General features: G+C 40.5%; 1 protein-coding gene across 6 annotated transcripts in view; it reads left to right on the plus strand.

Moving 5' to 3' along the window:
- Positions 1-4,023: 4,023 nt before the first annotated feature.
- LOC111859302 (uncharacterized) overlaps positions 4,024-20,385 on the plus strand; it is a 40,013-nt gene continuing 23,651 nt past the window's right edge. For 4 of the 6 annotated variants that reach the window (XM_023841837.2, XM_072708287.1, XM_072708286.1 and 1 more), the window contains exons 1-8: positions 4,025-4,292; positions 4,737-5,081; positions 5,371-5,724; positions 6,245-6,346; positions 6,987-7,082; positions 9,881-9,970; positions 18,046-18,117; positions 19,394-19,507. In XM_023841837.2, the coding sequence (XP_023697605.2) occupies positions 4,220-4,292; positions 4,737-5,081; positions 5,371-5,724; positions 6,245-6,346; positions 6,987-7,082; positions 9,881-9,970; positions 18,046-18,117; positions 19,394-19,507 (1,246 nt within the window). In that variant the 5' untranslated portion in view covers positions 4,025-4,219. Of the gene's footprint in view, positions 4,293-4,736; positions 5,082-5,370; positions 5,725-6,244; positions 6,347-6,986; positions 7,083-9,880; positions 9,971-18,045; positions 18,118-19,393; positions 19,508-20,385 lie in introns of all 6 variants that reach the window. The other 2 variants (XM_072708285.1, XM_072708289.1) reach the window with 1 other exon arrangement.

Genomic DNA, 20,385 nt, shown 5'->3' on the forward strand with positions numbered 1-20,385 from the left:
CTGATAGACAGCACTGCATGGCTTTTATATATTACTTTATAACATTTGAAAGAAATTGAAATAGAAAAGCATTATTTAATTGATGATCAATTTTAAGTGAAGAAAAATTGAAATTTCAGCCTGAAACATGACTTCTTGATCAATCTGAGAAGGCACTACTTTACCCATTAACCCCTGCATGCCTGTGTGACCCAGGCATACATGAAGGCACTATGCACTCACAAACAATAACAAGGCAGGTCAGGAGTCATTCACACCGTTAGCAGGATGGCAGACAAAGAAATACACACACACACACACAGGTTTGTAATTGTATCATTGTGGGGACTCTCCATTCATTTCTATGGGGAAAAGTCAAAATAACAGGTTTTTAACAGGAACAGGAACATTTGGTCCCCACAATGTAATATAAACATAATCCACACACACACACACACCCTGTCCCTCACCCACATTCCCCACCACAAACATACACATATAACCCCCTCCCCCCCACACAAACACACAAAAGCAAACAAAAATGCACACCAAATCCTAATATAAGCTCAAAACAAATAACATTCATTTGTTTATATTTACTGTTATGATGATGATCATTGTAGAATATGCGCTTTGTTTTTACGGGATGCAATTAGATGGAAAATGTTTAAAATATATGCCTCATTACGCACAGGATTACTTTAGCACACAATGTTGAAACTTGGACAACTCGGATTGGGTAAGTTCTCTTGATTCCAAAGATATGTCATTCTTGTCTTTACATTATACCTATGCAAAGTTATGAGCGTGAGATTAAAGGATGCGAAAATCAACACATTTTGCATTTATCAGGTCCGAAGGGTTAAGGTGGTGATGTCATAATGAAGACTGATTGATCAAAGAAATGTGACACAAGCCCCTCATTTGTTGACACCGGGACACTTTGAACTCAGGAAAATCAGTACAACAGAATCAAGGCTTTCCAGCAAAAACAGGGACAGCTGAAGGAAGGGGATCTAACGCATTTCCCAACGTTCAGCGTGGTCATGGGTGAGCATGACAATGTATCAACTGCACTCACACAAAAACAACATCATGGAAAAACTGCAGGAAGAATTCACACGGCGCTTCTTGGACTCCAGAAACCAAAAAAAATTGTTGAGTGCCCTCCAATATCTACTCGAATGTGCCTCTGAAGAAGATCACGCAGAGGTTCAGTTTGAGCTCATTGAACAGCACTTCATGTTAACAATCTTTTTGAGTTCTACATAGGACTTTCTTCAGCTTCTAATCCAGAACTTCACCAACATACCATTAGAATGGCCTCCCTGTTTGGAAGGACCTGTACATTTGAGGAAACCTTCTCTACCCTGGCATCATCAAATCCACACAGAGATCCAAGCTGACAGATGGCCACTTACAAGTAGACCTTCTTATATGTATCATAGTATCATCAAAGTATTGTGTTATTGTGATATTTGGAAAGCTCATATATTAGAACTGCCCCCTCCCTCCCATCCCCGTGTGTGTGTGAGAGAGTGTGTGTGCCCATTTTGTTTGCTTATTTGTTTTTATCTTTGATAGATTGCTTGTTTTAATTTTGAGGTTAAATTTAGGTATGCAACTTATTTAATTCACATTAAAAGTGACATTTGAATGTTAGCAAATAAGTAAATGGATGGATTTGGATTTTTTATTTCACATGTGTATTTTTCCCTTGTGCAGCCCTGCATCCAAAGCAGGCTCCCTAGACTGACCCTCAGGCATCAAAACTTTGAGAACCCCTGAGGTTTTCAATAAGGAACAAATCACATATTACCTTAACAGAGCATTTTAAATGGTGTCTGCACAAAACACAGTGGTCTCCAGTTTCATTGCGCTCCACTTACGTTCACACAAATTCTTAGGTACTAACAATAACATAAAATAAATTATTTATATTGGGTCCCACCAAAAAGGAAGAGAAAAAAATGTCAAACACAAAAAGGCTTGTCAACAGAATCATATAAATAAAACCAGTAATACTATAATCTAACATCTGATGTAGTGATGTAGTTACAATGAAAATTTAATTATTCTTTGGTTATATTACATCTTTCACAAAATTGTAACCTGATGATTTAGCATTTAACTTGGTTTAAGATAACATTTTAGCACAACCTTGAAATTATATTTTTAGAATTTGTGCACCAACGATGAAAAATTTGAGAAGGTGTGACTGTTGTGTTGTATTTGTAAAACTCCTGTGACTTTAAATTTACTGATACACATGTGTGACTATTTTCTATAGAGCTACCGATTCCACTGGTACAGCTGCTCAGTTGTTTTGCACCAATAACACCTTCATAATGGGGCATGATGAGCTGCAGGATGAACTAGGGAAAGTGCTTTGTAAGTTTAACAGATTGTATTTCATTTAGGCAAATGATGATTCTGGAATATCATTGTAATAAGTGTGGTTAAGGCCGATTGTATAAATCATGTGTCAGCAATGTTGTGTCTTAGTGTCTATGGTGAATGAAGATTAGTGAAGTTTCAAGGACATCATGCCCAGTGTGTGGGATGGTGCAAGGTCTCAGAGCATCGAGATAGCTGGAACTGTAAAACCTGCTGTACAAAGTGAAGGGTGCTGGATGTGGGGGGATCACACAGGCTCCATGAGATGAAGAGGTAAGGAGCATGCACTGATTACAGTCCATTGCTGCACCCATCACATGACAAACATGACAATGAAGATCTGACCAAATCCACCAATAGAATGGAAATGGATGTCCCTAAGCAATTCTAGTCCCTCAGGAAGTGCAAAACTTCTGCTCCAATGGGAGATCACACAGTAGTCCAAGTATTCAAGAGAGATTTAAAAATAATAGGACGAATTGGAGAGCTGAACCAAAAAGGTAGGCTAAGCTATGCTAGCCTGGAGAGACACATCCAGCGGGTTCTGATAAAAGGATGTGATGAAAGTGAAGGTGTGGAAGCTGTTACTCAGGCCATTGCTCCAGGAATAAAACTAAACAGTTACCTTCATAAGAGAATTGATTTATCACTTCAAGGTCTGAAACAAATTCTAATATATATGAGCACCCTCCACAATTATTGGCACGCCTTGTAAAGATTTGTAAAACGGGTTAGAAAAAATCCACCTTTTGCCAAAGTAGTTTCATATTACATAAAAAATGAGAAAAATCCAACCTACCTTTAAAATATTTTTTTGGAAGAAAAACAAATCCTACATCAAGAAATAATTATTGTGTGTGTCTGTGTATCATATAACAGGTGTGATGACTGTGACAGATGGTTTTATGTCCATTCAGTGTCTGGCAATGAAAAAACTACAATTCAAAGAAGCAAGGAAAGGAAGCTGGAAGTTTCCTTTATCCAAGTAACAAGTAATTTGTTCAAATTTGCTGTCGAATTACAAATATGGTTCACATTTTCGATACATATGTGGAATTACAGTTATACTGTCTTACGGTCTCATCTGAAACAAATAGCTGAAAATGTATTAAGTAATTGTTGTAACAGTTCTTTTTGTATAAGAAAGTACAGCAAATTACACCACAAGACAATGACACATTATTTCAGAGTAGTTTATATTAAAAGCTCGCCAGCAAAAAAATGTAAAATGAAAAAAAAAAATGTGTACACTTGCTTAAAAATTTCAGTTTCAAGTAAACATGACTTCTTTGACTATAGTTTCAAAATACCTTTCCTAGGATTTGTTAGAGGTGTTGTATAGTGGCTTTTACTAACATTGAATTTGGATAATAGATTTTCATATAAAATACATAAAGCAATAAATATAAATAAATATTGCTCTGTCCTGTGCGACTAAGGTAGGATCATTTCAAAGAAAAAATATTTTTTCCAATAAATATTCATATAAAATACTTAACGCAAGAAAAATGAATATTAAGCTGTCACCTCTTTGTCTAAGGTAGTACTCCAATTTGCACCAGGTCACTGGATCCCGTAACCTAGAAGCCACTGAAAGAAATCTGAAATTCGGGCAGTAATTTGTTGTCGGTCCCTAAATCAGCAGTAAGCGGTGGTCTGTGGGGAGGGCTATGGACCTGAACTGGTCGTCTTTCGACTGCTTATGACGAATAGCCGGAGTAAAACAAGGCTGATGCATCTGGGCGTTACCAGAGGAAGGAATTTGTATGGTGGGAAAGATATCGGATGACAGTATTACTCGGCTTTTCTGTCTCAGCACCAAACATAAACTGAAAATGAAGGTATGATCAGAAAGACGATGATGAAGGTCCAAAGTCTCAGAGTCCTTTTGATCCTCTTCGTCATAGGCTGTGATGGTATGTATTGCCTAGTTTAAAAATAAGACCTACGTTTTGTGTCTGGTGATTCGTATACGTATGTTTATGACTGTGATTGTCTATTTTTTGGTGTACTAGTTCATACACAGGGCTGCATATAACTGAATGGTACGCAAGTACGCAGTCACTTTTAAAAGCGACACGTGCGTCAATCGATTGCTGTGACAGTGCAAATACGTACGTATTTTATGTGCATTTGCGCTGATATGACAAGAAATTATCGTGCATTTTAACCTGTATATGCTAATTCGTACTTCATTTGCGGTATCACTTTTAACGGTGAATGCGTACTTGCGTACCAGTTATATGCAGCCCTGTTCATATAGAAATATTTGTTTACCAAATATAGAAGTAGCATTTGTAAATAATGCTTATTTTTTAATGCTCTAGGCCATGGTTTTATATCTCTTATTTTTGTGGTAGGTTTCCTTCTACACGGCTCTGCTGGTCCTCTAACAGCCCGGCTGGGAGGAGCTGTACTGCTGCCCTGCTTTGTGGACAGACCCCTGCCTTTGGAGGAGCTGGAGGTGGACTGGAGAAGGACTGATTCAGACACCATCGTGCACCTATTCCAGGATGGTCAGAGCAGACCTGAATCACAGGGGGACGCCTACAGGGGCAGAGCCCACTTCTTCTCTCAGGAAATCCCCAAAGGCAACTTCTCTCTGCTGCTTGACGGTGTGAGGACTGCAGATGCAGGAGTGTACAAGTGTGTGGTTTATACAGAGCAGGAGCAACGTGAAACACGGGTGGAAATACAGGAAGCAGGCAAGTGAGCCTTTCTGATTTATGGCTTAAGTATTATAATTAATTGTTTTTGGAGCTGATGTATGTGGAATATAGCATAATTATCCTTAGAGTTGTTACATGTACTTTCAAACAAAAATCACAAAAATCTTTCATCTTCCAGGTTCCTAATGGCAAAATTTAAAAACTGATCAATTAAATGTTAAAATGGAAACAGTTAAAACTATCTGGGTTTCATCCCTAAACAGGAAGGAAAAACACACAGATGTCAGGTTGCCCGGTCGTGTGAACCCTCCTCTTCTTGTTCCAGAGCGGCTGGTGGTGACGGGTGCAGATGAGCCAGTCTATGCACATGCTGGAGAGGATGTGACTCTCAGCTGCTCTGTGGACACTCATGTTAATATGACAGAGCTTCAGGTGAAATGGAGAAAGACAGACGATGACGGTGACATCTTGATGCTTCTGTATGATGATGGAGAGAACAGACCAGAGTCACAGGATGAGAGATACTCTGGAAGAGCTGAATTCTTCACTGAGGAAATTCCCAAAGGAAACTTCTCAATGAAACTGAGGAAAGTCAGGACTGAAGACATAGGAGAGTTCAGGTGTGAAGTCCACTCAGATACTGATTCTGTCAATACAACTGCCAGGATAGCAGCACTGGGTGAGTCACTGGAAGGACTGGTTTTAACATGCATCTCAGCATAATTTTGCGAGGTTAAATCTCATATTCATTCTCCTGAGGGTCAGTGGTTCTGTACACTGAGTTTTATGGATGTACCATAGTCTAACTGGATTTAATCAGCTCAGTGTAAAGCCTAGAACACACCAAGCTAATTTTCGATTGTCTAAAGTTGTTAGGCTGTTAGATGGAGTCGGTGACTGTCCGGCATGTGCGTTGTACATTATATTGTATGACTGGGTAAATACAATTAAACAGGTCTATGTATCATGTTGTATAAATATATTCAAACCATTTAAGAGAATATGAAAAATCTCATATTTTAATGAGCATGTTTTAAGGCTGGAGAACAGTTAGGAATCACACACCTGTGGAAAAGGATTTAATCATGAATTTCTGCTCCAGTTTGAGAATAATTGGTGGTTTGGATGTGATGATTATACTCTAACATGGCTAACAGCCTAATTCAGAAAATAAATTATGGATATAATTCATCTTTTAGGTTATTCATCCCTGCATTGGCTGATTCTGGGGCTGTGCATCGCTGTCACACCTGTAGTCCTACTTACTGGGGCTTTATCATTCTGGCATTTAATAAGGGGAGGTAAGTGTAGCATCTGCTCTGTCATTTATAGTAATTTTGATGACATCAGTGGATCCATGTTTGTGAGCGTGAGGCAGGACTGTATCTACATAAGGGTGCAGTGGTCCCCAACCTTTTTGCCACCACGGACTGGTTTTATTCTGTTAATACTTCCGCGGACTTGGGGGGGAGAATGGCATGTTAAGAGACGTGCGGAGACGTGTAATGGTCCCCAACCTTTTTTGCACCATGAACCAATTTCATGTAAAACAATATTTTCACGGACCGGTATAGAAGCAACTAAAAACAAAGTGTGTAAAAATACAACTCACCATCCCGCTGAATTAGTGGGAGCCCTGAGCTGGTTTCCCTCTTACGAGCCGGTCCCATCTGGGGGTAATGGGAGACAACATCACCCGAAGTGTGTTACTTATGTCCAGTCTACTCCATAATTTGGTTTTTGTTGCTGTCACTGCAGAAAATCCCGCTTCACAAACAGCCTCTGTTATCCGTTTGGTGGTTGGGGACCCCTCCATTATAGGACTTACCTGTGATGTAATTAAGCCATCTGAGGATGGCTGTAAATCATTAAACTTTGCATAAACCATAATCTAATGCTAAAGAGCTTGTGGTTAAATTTGGTTCTACTTTTTTTCTATAGGTAACAGCAGACAGGCTCTGTTGTGTCACTGTTTACATGTCACAGTCCCACAGATCATGGTTTCCACAGCATTCATCCTGTGGGGTGTAACTGAAGGTGAGCCCACTAAATATAAAGAATGCTTAGAAAGCTGAGATTTTCATTATTTGTGTCTTGTGAGTTTTCGGTTTAAAAAAATCTTTTTTTATGAACAACAGAGTGGCAGTAGTAAATAAAATGGATTTATGAACAGGCTAATAGAAACATTCTTGGCTTTTTCTGTTTGACTGACAGGTGGATCTCACAAAACATACCTTTTAGAATAAGATTTGCCAACCAAAAACTATTTACTGCAATATTATGAGTATAAGAAGTATACAGTTATCTGGACCAAAATGTACTTGGGAACACTGATGGAGTTAATAAAACCGCGAAGAGCTGCTTTAATGTTTCTTTAAATTTTTATTTGTCTTTAAGGTTGATAAACATTCTTTAAATAGACCAGGGGTCTCTAACTCCGGTTCTGGAGAGCTACTATCCAGTAGGTTTTCTATCCTACCTGGCTTCCGATGAGCCACACTAATTCTCAGGTAAATACCAGGAGCAGGTGTGGCTCATCAGAAGCCAAGTGGGACAGAAAACCTACTGGATAGTAGCTCTCCAGGACCGGAGTTGGTGACCCCTGAAATAGACAGTCCCCAGGTTATGAATGTGATCCATTCCCTAAGGCTACATTTAAGTCAGAAAAATAATAATACATTACACAACAACAGGAACAAGAACAACAACAGCAAGAGTCATAATGACAGCTCATCACTAAGACAACTAAACCAAGTGTTCACTTTTTTATTTCATGACTAAATTGTAATGACAATGTAAATGGGAATAATAATAATAATAATAATACATTTTATTTGAAGCGCCTTTCAAAGTACCCAAGGACACTGTACAGTAAAAGCAAAGCATAAAATATAAAAGTAGTTAGACTATAAACAACAAATAGGTAGCATGTAGAGACAAAGACACATTGATTAAGAGACACACCAGCGCCAGATTGACATCAACTAAAACCAGATAAAATAAATACAAAAGAAAATCGCAAAAAGTCAAGAGTAGTCTGAGTAGGCCAGAGTGAAGAGGTGAGCTTTGAGCATGGATTTGAATATTGAGAGTGAAGTGCAAGTGGGAGGTTGTTCCAGAGTTTAGGGCCAGCCACACTATGTCACGCCCACAGGGGCGGGGCAGCACAGTGGATAACAATCATCCTCTTTAACCAGTCCCCTATTTAAAGCTCAAATGCGCTAACAGCATTTGTGAAGTATTGTTGCCATGTACTGGACCATTACTGAGCATTTAGCTGTCTCGTGTCTCCTCTCCCTTCCTTGCCTGTGTCGTCGTGCCCTGCCGTCTCGTGCCCTGCCACCTTAACCCTGCCTGCCTGCTCCGCTTGCCCTGCCTGGTCCATCCCATTGTCCTTTTCCCCATCTAACATACTAAATGCCCTGTCACCCATGGAACGGAGATGAGCAGAGGGGGTGGATAGAAGGTGTGAATCAGTAGAGCATAAGGTGCGGGTGGGTTTGTATAAGGTGAGAAGATCCGTGAGGTAGATGGGCGCTAGGTTGTTCTGGGCTTTGTAGATGAGCAGAAGGATTCTGAATTGAATCCGAGATTGTACTGGAAGCCAGTGTAACTGATGGAGGATAAGAGTGATATGTTGCTATGGTTTTGTACGGGTGAGAAGTCTTGTTGCAGAATTTTGGATATGTTGTAGTCTGTTTAATGATTTTGCTGGGAGACCAATTATAAGCAGGGCATTACAGTAATCGAGTCTGGAGGTTATGAAGGCATGAATGAGGATCTCAGCAGTAGCAAAGTTGAGTGAGGGGCGGAGTTTGGTCCTGATCTAAGTTTCAGTGGGTACCTTTGTTGGTTTGGACAGGGCCTTCCTGGTTCAAGAATGTTCTGAAACCCCCTGGGGGATGGGAGGGGATATGGACAGTTCATTGTGTCCCAAAAGGGACATTGAGGTCACCCTAACCCATCTGATTCTGCGCCATTCCCTAGTTCACCATCAGTCGCTGGGTGGGCCCAAACTGCAGGCTCCTCAGCCCCCATGTCCTCAGCTGCTCTCCCTGTCCGCCCTGGTCCCGAGTCATCTCGACCAACGGGGACGCCAACAACTGGCGCGAAACTGCCGAGTTTCTAGGGGTGACCCTGGACTTCTCCACACCCTCCTGTCCTGCCTGGCTCCATTCACCAATGCCCCTTTGAGTCCCAGTGTTACCCTGGTCTGTGCCCTTGGTATCTGTCTTTGTCTTCATCCCTTCTCCCAGTTGATGTTATTTGGTGCTCTCTGTCCTGGTTCCCTGTCTGTGTGCCACTCTATCCAGTTCCTCCGTTTTGGCCCCTTGTTGTCACGTTGCGCGGCACATGGACCAGGGAAACAGGTGACGGAGATCAGGATACGGGTAAAATAAAAGGATTTAATGGGGAAACACAGGGGCATAACAGGGCAACAAGGCATGACAATGCAATGACAGAACTAGGGAAACAAACTCTGACGTGGACTTAAATACACCGAACTAATGCAGACAATGAGAAACAGCTGTTAAACACTGGGATTCAACATGAGGTTAACGAGGGGGGCGTGGCACAGGAGGATCAGCACGATCGGGGTGTGACACTTGTGGCCTTTGATGTTGTCATGTTTTGTGTTCTGGTGATAGGTGTGCAGTTTGTCTGTCCCTCTTTTGCCATGGTTGCTGTTGTCACCATAAATACAAGATCTACTGAGAAGTTCAGCAAAGCAAGATCAAGTTGTAACAGGAAAACTGACATTCAATCTGCAGATCTGTATCTAAATACTGCAAAATGTTCACTAAATGTTATGTTGTGTGACTGCTGTTTCTCAGGATCCTCGGGAGAGGCTGCTGTTTGTGCTGCCGTCAATCTGCTGAGTATCCTGCTGATGTTTGTTATGGCTCCATATGTGGTCTCAACAGGTATGTTTCCTTATTTTTATATTTTTCTTTCTGTTTCCAATATGCACTGTTCAAAGGTGACAGTTTGATAAAAGCAGTAAAACATAATAAAATTGATTATTATAAAAGTCTTAGAAGAAATTAATGTACATTTTCATGCCGTTCCCATGTAATGCTGGTTCTCCTGCAGCCCAATTGCTGTTGCTATCAGGGTTCTAGCAGAGCACTGTTCAGCTCTTATACTTAAATATGGGTCATTGAGGTTTTTAATTTTAATAAAGGTGGCTGCTACCGTTTATGTATGATTTTATATATCGATTTAAAATGTTCCAAATTGGGTCTCAACTGCACATAGTGTCTCAACTGCAGTTTGAAAGAGGCATATTTAGGTAAATTTGTGTTTCTAAATTGCCTCATGTGTGTGACCATGTGCGTGTTTGCCCGATAATGATCATCCAGGATGTTGCTTTGGTTGTGCCCTATGTTGCTGGGCACAGGCTCCCCTTGGGAATTAGCAGTGGTTGTATACATTCTTCAGTCTTCCAGATGTGTTGTTTCACACAACCCAATGTTTTCCAATCCAGTCCTCAGCAGAGGCGGGGACTAGAGTCACTGACTTGGACTCAAGTCACAAATTTGATGCCTTGTGACTCGATTCGGCAAAACTGATTGAAAGGTATGGATTCAACTTGGACTTTAGGGCAGATGATTATAGACTTGTACTCAGCTTGGACCTTTTGACTCAAGAAGACTTGAGGTTATAGTCTCCCCTCTAGATACCTTAAGATTAATTTTATAATTGCAACGTATATTAATTCTCTGCTGTCTGCCTTTTCATTTGGTTCAATGCAAAGTCTCCTGAGATAGTTTGCTGGGAAATCACTCCCTGAATACAAATGGACATAAAATCTGTATGAGGACAATAATGACCTATTTCTGCCTATGAAGGACTTAACCTACAACGTACTCTAGTGGATTTTTGTTGAAGCAAGTTTTAATCACTAAAGGTGATTGGTACAGTAGGAACTCAAGTTACATGACTCACAATTCAACTTGATCTTGAATCACAAACTTGGTGACTTGTGACTTGACAGTAGAAATTATGGAAAGACTTGGACTTGACTTGGACTTAAAGGAACATTACTTGAGACTTGACTCAGACTTACAATGTTTTGACTCAGACTCGCCAAGGAGTGACTTGTTTCCACAGCCAGTCCTTGTTTTTCGCTGCCTCCGAGCTCCCTGCCAGACAGTCCACATTTTTTTTTTCTGATTTTGAACATCATCTTACCTTAGGAACAGCAGTATCTTAAGGTTCGGCAGATCACGTGGAAATCTGTCACTGCCGCATCTGTGTCTATCTGTATTCAAAATGACTGACAGAGCGCCCCTCTAGTTTAATTTATTAAACCTGCATTGGCAGAATTGAGTGCTTTTGACTTGGGTCATCAAGAGACCTCAAAACATTGGTATTTTTAAAAAGCACTAATCGAAACCAAAATAAAAACAATGATGTAACATCATTAGGAACAAATTGATTTATCATTCCATAAAAACTGGAACGATAAAAAAAACACTTGTGAAATATGACAAAAATACATAAAACTATACCTCTGACTCCTGCTGGAAGTATGGGGGTTAAATAGATGGAGAACACTAAGAATCCAAAAATTGGATTATCTAGCTTAATATCCATCGTGGGCTCTTGGAGATCGCTCACAAGCAGTCTGAAAAATGAACCTGATGTCGTTAAAAGAAATATTAACAGGATATTAACAGGGCACCATTGTAAAATATGCTGCAAAAGTGTAATGCTGTGCATGCGTAGTTGTGTGAAGTACAAATCATGCAAGTTGTACGGATCGGGTAGAGTCAATATGCATGACCACTTAACTTATTGGACAGGAGTGATCAATTGTGGGGTGGGTCTGCTCTCAAGAGAACAAGCCTCTTACAAGACAGATGTGAAGATGCTGACTTTCCACCATTTCAATACAAAACTGTTTTTGACATGTAGCCTAATATAGTTGCAATAAAGTGAAGACCACACAATGTGTACAGACTACAGACTGTAGTCTGTAGTCTATCCTCACCCTTTTGTTTATTTCTTTTAAATTTAGCTGGATTGTTTGATTTATTTGATTAAAGGAAAACTGCTGTAGTTTTGTTATATTTTATTGCTGCTACTTTGCTTATCTTTGGTTTTAATTGTTTACTTAAAAATAGATATTGGAATTTTTATTTATCTTTTATATCAGCAAGAAAGTTCATAAAAAGGCTGAGTTTTTGAATGAAGTTCTTTATCTTCATTGTTAGTTAACACATGCCTGAAACAACCTCAAGGTTAATATTAAGCTGATAGCTAAATAATAGCCATTGAGTAACCATGTGATTCATAATCCAAATAGTCAATTATTTGTCTCAGTCATATCGATAGACTATCAAAACAGCTGTTTGTTGCAGTACTAGACAATCTGCCACTTGAGTCACTAGGATCCTTGATGATTTTCCCAGCTTTCCCCAGGCACCGCCTACTATATATATCCTGGAGGGAGGGAAGCTCACCTCTGATGATTTTCCTTATGCACTGCTCTACTTCCTGCAAAGCTGTGTGATTGTAGGTGGTGCAGTTCCCATACCAGGTGGTGATGCATCCAGTTAGGATGCTCTCAATGGTACAGTTATAAAATGTCCTGAGGATGCAGAGGCCAAACCTGTTTAGTTGCTCCAGGTAGAGGAGCCGCTGCTGCACCTGCTGTGCTGTTTTTCCAGTGTGGACTGTGCATGTGAAGTCCTTCCTGTGGAACCTAAAGCTGGTCATTCGCCCCTCTGCAGACCCATTGATGGTAATGTGGGTGTGGGGGGAAGTCCACTATCAGCTCCTTAGTTTTGGCAACGTTGAGGGAAAGGCAGTTTTCCTGGCACCAGTGTGTCAGGGCTCTGACTTCTTCTCTGGGTGCTGTCTCATCCACGTTGGAGATGAGGTCCCCCACCATTTTGTGTCGTCAGTGGACTTCATGATAATGTTGCAACTCTTAGTGGCTGTGCGGTCATGGGTGTAGAATGAGTACAGGAGGGGACTCAGTACACAGCCATGGGGAGCTCCTGTCTTCAGGGTCAGGGAGTCTGACCACTTGGCTTCGGTCTGATAGAAAGTTCAGGATCCAGCTGCACAGAGAGCTGTTCAGATCCAGAGCTTCCTGTCAAGCCTGGAGGGAGCTATGGTGTGGGATGCTGAGCTGTAATCCACAAACTGCATTCGCACCTATGTGTCCCTTTTGTCCAGGTGGGATAGGGCAGTATGGAGTATGAAGGCTATGGCGTCGCTGGTAGACCTGTTCCGATGATATGCAAAGTAAAGAGGGTCTAATGCAGTTGTTCTCAATCCTGTTCCTGGTGCCCCCCCCTGCCAAAATGTTTTAATTCTATCCCTACCTTAATTATTAGGCTCAAGTGGTCTTTAATAGGCTAATAATGAATTTGGCAGGTTAAAAGCAGTGTGGGTTGGATTGAAAACATTCTGGCAGAGAGGCACCATGAACAGGATTGAGAACCACTGGTCTAATGTGTCAGGCAGTGCAGAGCAGATGAAGTTCTTGACCAGTTTCTCAAAGCATTTGCTTACAGTGAGGATCGTGGCAACAGCACAACAGTTATTCAGGGATGTTGCTGTGATAGTTTTGGCACAGGGACAATGGTGGATGTTTTAAAGCATGCAGGGATTATGGATAAGAAGAGGGAGACATGACACTATAGCTAACTGGCCTGGACATGGTCTGAAGAGACAAGTGGGGATGCCTTGGCCAGCCACTTTGTATGTGAGTGTTCACCTGTAAGAAATTCCTGTGCATATTGTCTTTGCTGTCAGAATATGCGGAGATGTCATCTGTGCCACACACTGTGTCAGGTCAGGAGATGTTATCTGCCTCAAACTAAAACATGTTTTTCTCCTCCAAGAAAGAGGCGGTGCTCTGTGATGCACTGGAATTAGCTGTCTGTGGTGTTTAGTCCCTTCCACATGCTCTGAGAGTTTCTAAATTGTGATTCCACCTTGTCCTAAGCACTTGGCTGCTCTTAACATCTTCCATAGCACGTAGCTGGTATGTTTGTAACCAGGAGTGTTTGCAGAGGTGAATGTGACACTTCGCACTGCTAGTGCCTCACGATCCTCTTTGTTGATCTATGGGTTTTGGCTTGGGTAGACTTTAGTGCAGGGGTGGGCAATCTTATCCGCAAAGGGCCGGTGTGTATGCAGGTTTTTACGATAACCTTTTGATCAGCTGTTCAAAGCCAGGTGTGAGGACTAGAGGTCGACCGATATGGGTTTTCAATAGCCAATGCCGATGTTTAGGAGTCAGGGTCAGCCGATGGCCGATATATGCTGCCGATTTTTTTTGGCCGAAAATTGGACGTTTTCCCCTCTACTTGCATGATAAAATATCACGCTAATAATAACAAACAATATACAAAATTTTTCAACTTTTATTGAATACTGACTGTAAACTTAAACAACAAAAACACAATACAACCTGTAAACAATAACTTAAACTTGGCTTGGTGAAATGCTGCCATACAGGATTAGATTTTTGTTCAGCCATCAGACAGCAATTATTAAAACAAAAGAAAAAATGGAGGGTTAGCATTTTTATTATAGTGCCTTCATCTTCAATTCATTCTACAATTCCAGTATTCCATGCACATTAAAACAATTACACTAATACATTTTGAAAGAAAAAAAAACACTAGTAACTAAGTGCATCATGGTATGATGAGTAGTGTACAAGGCCCAAAACCTTTCACTAACATGTTGTTTATGTTGTTAGCAGACAGATAGCTTACAAGCCAAATTCATAATCAGAATCTAAAGATCGCAGAAAATAAAATAACTTTGTCAGATTACACAGCCTTGTATGCAAGGACAACGTAAGCCCCTAGTGATTGTGACGTTGTCGACCGTATAAAGGATAGACATGTTTAATGAGGAAACTAACTGCGCAAAGTCGTGCACTTTTTATCTAGACGTCTGACAAATTGTTCGAATCTCCGCTCTCAAATGCAAACAAGTTGCAACGAAGGACCATTGTCAGCATCAGCTCAAGTGAATAGTAACCACGCTTTCGAACAATCATTTTTCTTCGCCATGTATTGTTCTTAGCAGCTCTGTGTCTCCGAGGACGGTGCTATCTGTGATCGGGGCAAAGTTGAAAGTAACGCAACTCTCACAAACGCTGCAGTGTTCGAGAGAGCTGCCTGCTCCGCCCCACAGACACACACGGAGTGAAACTCTCCGACACAAGAAAAAATAACAGAACTGATAACATCGGGCTGATATGGTAATAATTAAAATGTTAACAATTAAAATGATTTTTAACGATTAAAAAATGTCTTTGGGCCCACCAACAAGCGCACAAAACTAACTCTGTCAGAATCAATGAATGATCCTTATTGTTACCCTGTAAGTTACAGTTGGTTGAAGGCTCATTATCATTACCCCAGTTACCGACAGCGTAATTCGCGTTTTCTTTTAAAGCAACATTTCATAGCAAACCAGTTAAATAAATTGGTCTTTGAAAGATCAAAATTTAAGCCTTACCGTTTTCTCCCAAGACTCTTCCAAAACTTCTGACTGGGGTCCTGCACAAGGCAGCATGGGTCACGTGTTCCACAGCAACAATAACATTGGGCTGCCCGCAGACGTGCCTGTCTGTAAATCGACGTACTACACAAGAAGGATATCGGCCGATGCCGATACATTAAAAAATGCCAGTTATCGGCCCAAAATATCAGCCGGCCTATGTATCGGTCGACCTCTAGTGAGGACTCTTTAGCCAATCAGTCCTCTAATTAGTGATCTAATTAGGGCAGAGGTCACTAACAGGCGGACCGCGGTCCGGGTCCGGACCCAGAAGCTGTCCTATACGGACCCGGACCGATAGCCAAAACATTAAGTTATTTAAAACCTGACGTTTCTATTTTATCCGGCGTAGCTTTTGTGGTCTTTTCGGTAGTGGTTTAGCAGTAGAACCGCCGTTTCCCACGCCAATGAACGTCAAACACCTCTAACCGCCAAGCTAGACGTAGCTCGGCTCGTGCAGCCCTTTGTCTGCGCTAATGTGCCATTAGTGTTAATAGCTGCAGCGAAGCTAAAACCCGCAACCAAAAATTCGTAATGTTCCTAAAAGAGTGACTGGTCTGTCCTGAAATCATACAGCTGAAAAGTTTTTAAATACAGTATGTATTATATAACATGTTGGATAAATCGACGTAGTTTATTGTTGATTTCATGTTCGTTGAAGTTTGCTTTTTAACGTATGTATAGAATAATGTTATCTGTTATAAATAAACTCAGGTGAAACAAAAAATGTACGTTTTCATGGCTGCCAAATCTCAAGCATCTGGCATGACACTCACGCTGGAAATCTTACGGCAAATCTATATTATTCCATTATAAAACCTAAAATTAGCTACGTCAAGGGTGTATTTACACGGTTAAATACAAAAGCAGACTGTTTACAAGGTAAGAACTGTTACATGTGTGTGCAGACATCTCGAATTGACCATCTCACTCCAGCCAGCTGGCCGAAGTTCTGTGTCACGTGACAATAAATATTAGCAAAACGTTTTTGAATTGTACTGAATGAATTTGATTTGACAGTCAGGTACTGATTAAATGCAATGTTGATGCAACTAATAGGCTACTTAAGTAGATATCACACTATTAAATAGTTAGACATTATGATCTTCCGGACCTTTGTTTCAAGAAATTTTCTCTAACTGGACCTCTTTAAATTTTAGTTGAATATCCCTGAATTAGGGAGTTGCAGCGAAAACCCGCATACACACTTGCCCTTTGCATCTAAGAGTGCCCACCCCTGCTTTAGTGGTTTTAGACAGTAAAACATCCTACATGCACTTGTTTAAAGCCAGTGGTTGCAAATCCAATGCTTTGACATTATTAAATGACAGTTTAGAGGAGGCACGGTGGTGGAGTGGTTAGCACTGTTGCTTCACACCTCTCTGACCTGAATTCAAGTCTCCACCCAGGTTTCCACCAGGTGTGTGGAATTTGCATGTGTCAGGGTCAGTGTCCATCTGGCCCTCTTCCAAATATTTTGCCCCTGTTTGTCCAGCAGGTGTCACTGGCCATTCCATTCCCTTCTCTGTCTTTGTCCTAAGTCCCTAGTTTGTTTCCCTGCTCCCCAGACTGCCATGTAGCTCAACAGGTTGTGTGAGCCACTCAGAAGCTGATACTGTGCCTATCGTGGGTTATTTTTTTGGGTTTATTGTATCCTTAGCTTTTTGTTTTGTTTCTCTAGATCTTTGCTTTGTGTCCCTGTTTATAATCTAACCTACCCATCTCTTGTTGGTTTTAGTTTTGCTTCTGCTTGTTTTTGATCTTTCCTTGTGTAGTTGCCCCAGTGCTGTGTTTAGATGTTTAAGATGCGTATGTTTAAGACATGTAGATGTTGCTGCTTGTTTGTAGCTGTGCTTCTTTCCAAGTCTGTCCTCAGTTTTTGCTCTGTTCTGTAGAATATTATTTTGCGATTCTTTTAGTTAATTCTTGTTTTTCCTGTTTTGTTCTTGACCTCTCGAGATCCCTTTATTTTCTGGTTTTCCCCATTCTGTTCTGTTTGTTGATAAATCTCTCTTTGTTTGTGAGCTTCTCCATGGATCGTCCCTCTTTTCCCTTCTTTGCCATGCCCTGCCATAACAGCATGTTCTCCCTGTGTTGTCATAGGGTTTCCTTCTGCAATCCAAAAATATCTTGAGGCTAAATGCAGTTACCAAAATTGTCTGTAGGTGTGCTTGTGTGAGTAAATGGTGTGTGAATGTGCCCAATGATGGGTTGGTGCCCCATCCTGAGTTATTCCCAGCCTTGCACCCATATCCTTCGGGATAGGCTCTGGAACCCGTGCGACCCTGAACAGAACAAGCGGCTACAGAAAATGGATTGATGTAATGGAATACCAGTTCATTAGAATATCATAATGGTCTGACGGCACAAACGATTTTTCCAAAATTATTAGGGGTGGCTGTTGTGACTTGAGATGTGATGCACTGTATTTGTTAAAATAAGTCTTATATTGTATTTACAGAAATGGTGGGTGAGATTAAATATGTGACCCTGTCTTTCGGAAGCACCATCATTATCACAGCTGTATGTGCAGGTAAGTTTAACTGTCACAATGTGGGGAGGTATGTATCCTAGCAGGGTACGATTCTGTGCCCATGTCTGGAAGGTTGTGAGTTCAGATCCCGTTACTGGCAGAGTAACTGTATCAGTGTTGAGCCCTTGAGCAAGGCTTCCAAACCAAAGCTGAAAAGGCACTTAACGTTTAGGACAATTCCTGTTGCCGCCCCTATGCATATGCGCAGTGTAGGCTAATATGCATCATAGGCTATGTCATTTGCCTTTTATACTGTGCAATGTGGACGGAAACGTTCTTTTCAATGCTAGTGAAAATGCCTACAGTAATGGCAAAATGCACGAAAACCGATTCATTTGTTACAAGCCATTCAGGTCAGCTCAGAACATAGACTAGGAGTCTTGCCATTTGAAATCTGATGACGTAATGCAGCAGTGTAAAAACCTGTATCCATTACCCGAAGAGGCAGGGTGTTGTGGGAAGGACTACCCTCACAAGACCGAAGCAATTTCAAAGTTGTTATTGTCATCAAAGCTGAAATCTTTACGTATAAAATACAGGAAACTGGTCTATTCGGGGAGGAAAGTATTTAGTATTTGTGTAATTGTATATATTGTACATATGAGAGGTTCTTAATGTATATATTTCTGCCATTCTTCATTTGCACATTTAAACATAACTTTTTATAATATTTTTAGAAGTGGCCCACTTTATATTTTATTTGTTTATTGTAGCTTGAGCACAAGATGTGCCATTTTCATGTTTTTGTTCAACCAAAATTTTTTATAATTCTAGAAGTGGTAAAGTACATATTTTTAATTATTAATTATGACTTTTTATAAAGTTCAGTTTTTCTAAATGCTTAGCTGTTGATTAATCTATGTGCATGTATTTCATTTAGCAAAAGCGAAATATCATAGTACTGTAGTGTAGCATACAAAATTTAATGTTTCTGAGTATCCACACTGTGGGAAAAAAGATCTGCAGTAGTGTGGACAGAAGGCTAAATCTGAAGAAAATGTTTGCGTTTCTAAACAAAAACATATTAGTGTGGACATAGCCTTAATGTGGGCAGTGTGTTGCTCTGCAGGTTTGGGCTCTCTAAGCCTGATCAGAAGGTTGTCGGATCAAGTCATACGGCTGGCAGAGTGATTTTATTAGCTTAAATGCAGGCTAATCCTGCTCTCTGATTCTCACTTGCACTTTTGACAAATGCATCTGCTAAACAAATTAATCACGGAACACATTTTTCTTTTTCCTGTGTCTGTCATTAATTACTATTCTTACCTCATTTCAGGTTTTCTCATTGAGTTTTCAGCAAAATATTCCCCAACTCCAGCTGAGAAAGCAACATTTGCAGGAATTTTTGGTGGAATCATATCTATGTTCATATTTTTTCTTGTACTCCGAAGTGAGTATGTTTATAAATTAGGGCTGGGAAAATTCTTGTTAACGCATTGCTTTAAACGTAAACTCATAATTATTTCTTTGTGTTAAGGCATGCAACTGGGAAAATAGTATGAGCATATATTTTATCAGACACACTGGGGAAATGAACTAAGTCAGGAACTTTACACAGAGAAAATGAGGTAAAACAAGGGACAGGTGTAACTAATAATCAATTAACCAATCAAGGGAGGTGCAGGAACAATGAGAAACAGGTGGAACTAATAACTAATGGGAACAGAAACTAGGGAGTGTTACGAATACCAAGAACTAGGAAAAATTTACTGGGAATATAAAGTAAGGCTAATCAATTACAAAATCAAAAGGTACAAAACTAGAGCAGAACAGAAGGAGGGAGAACCAAGTGCAGGAATTAAAGACACAAAATAAACAGATGAACAGAAAATTGCTGAGCCTCAAACACATGACTGGAGGGAATCAGTATCAGAACTACTCACTCAACCCAGTGAACTAAGCGGCAGTCCAGGGTGTAAGGAAAACACACAAGGATTATGACTTTTTCAACTACCAGCCCTATTATAAATGGATTTCAGGAATACTAGATCAGAACTGTGTTTATTTTCTACATTGTACTTAAACAGAAATGTGTGACAACACACAGCTCTGGAAAAAATTGAGACGACAGCAATTTTTTAATATTTCACCCATTTCTCTCTTTTTTTTTGTAATCTGGAGCCTGATTCTTCTGTTTCTCATTGATGAAGGGCTTCTTCCTTGCTTTATGGGACTTCAGTCCTGCATCTAGGAGCCTGATATGAATTGGCCTAGCAGTGCACTTCACACCTGCACTTAATGTTTACATTCCTTGTGAAGGTCACTTGA

Source organism: Paramormyrops kingsleyae, unplaced genomic scaffold (assembly GCF_048594095.1).
Source record: "Paramormyrops kingsleyae isolate MSU_618 unplaced genomic scaffold, PKINGS_0.4 ups62, whole genome shotgun sequence".
NCBI lineage: Eukaryota > Metazoa > Chordata > Actinopteri > Osteoglossiformes > Mormyridae > Paramormyrops > Paramormyrops kingsleyae.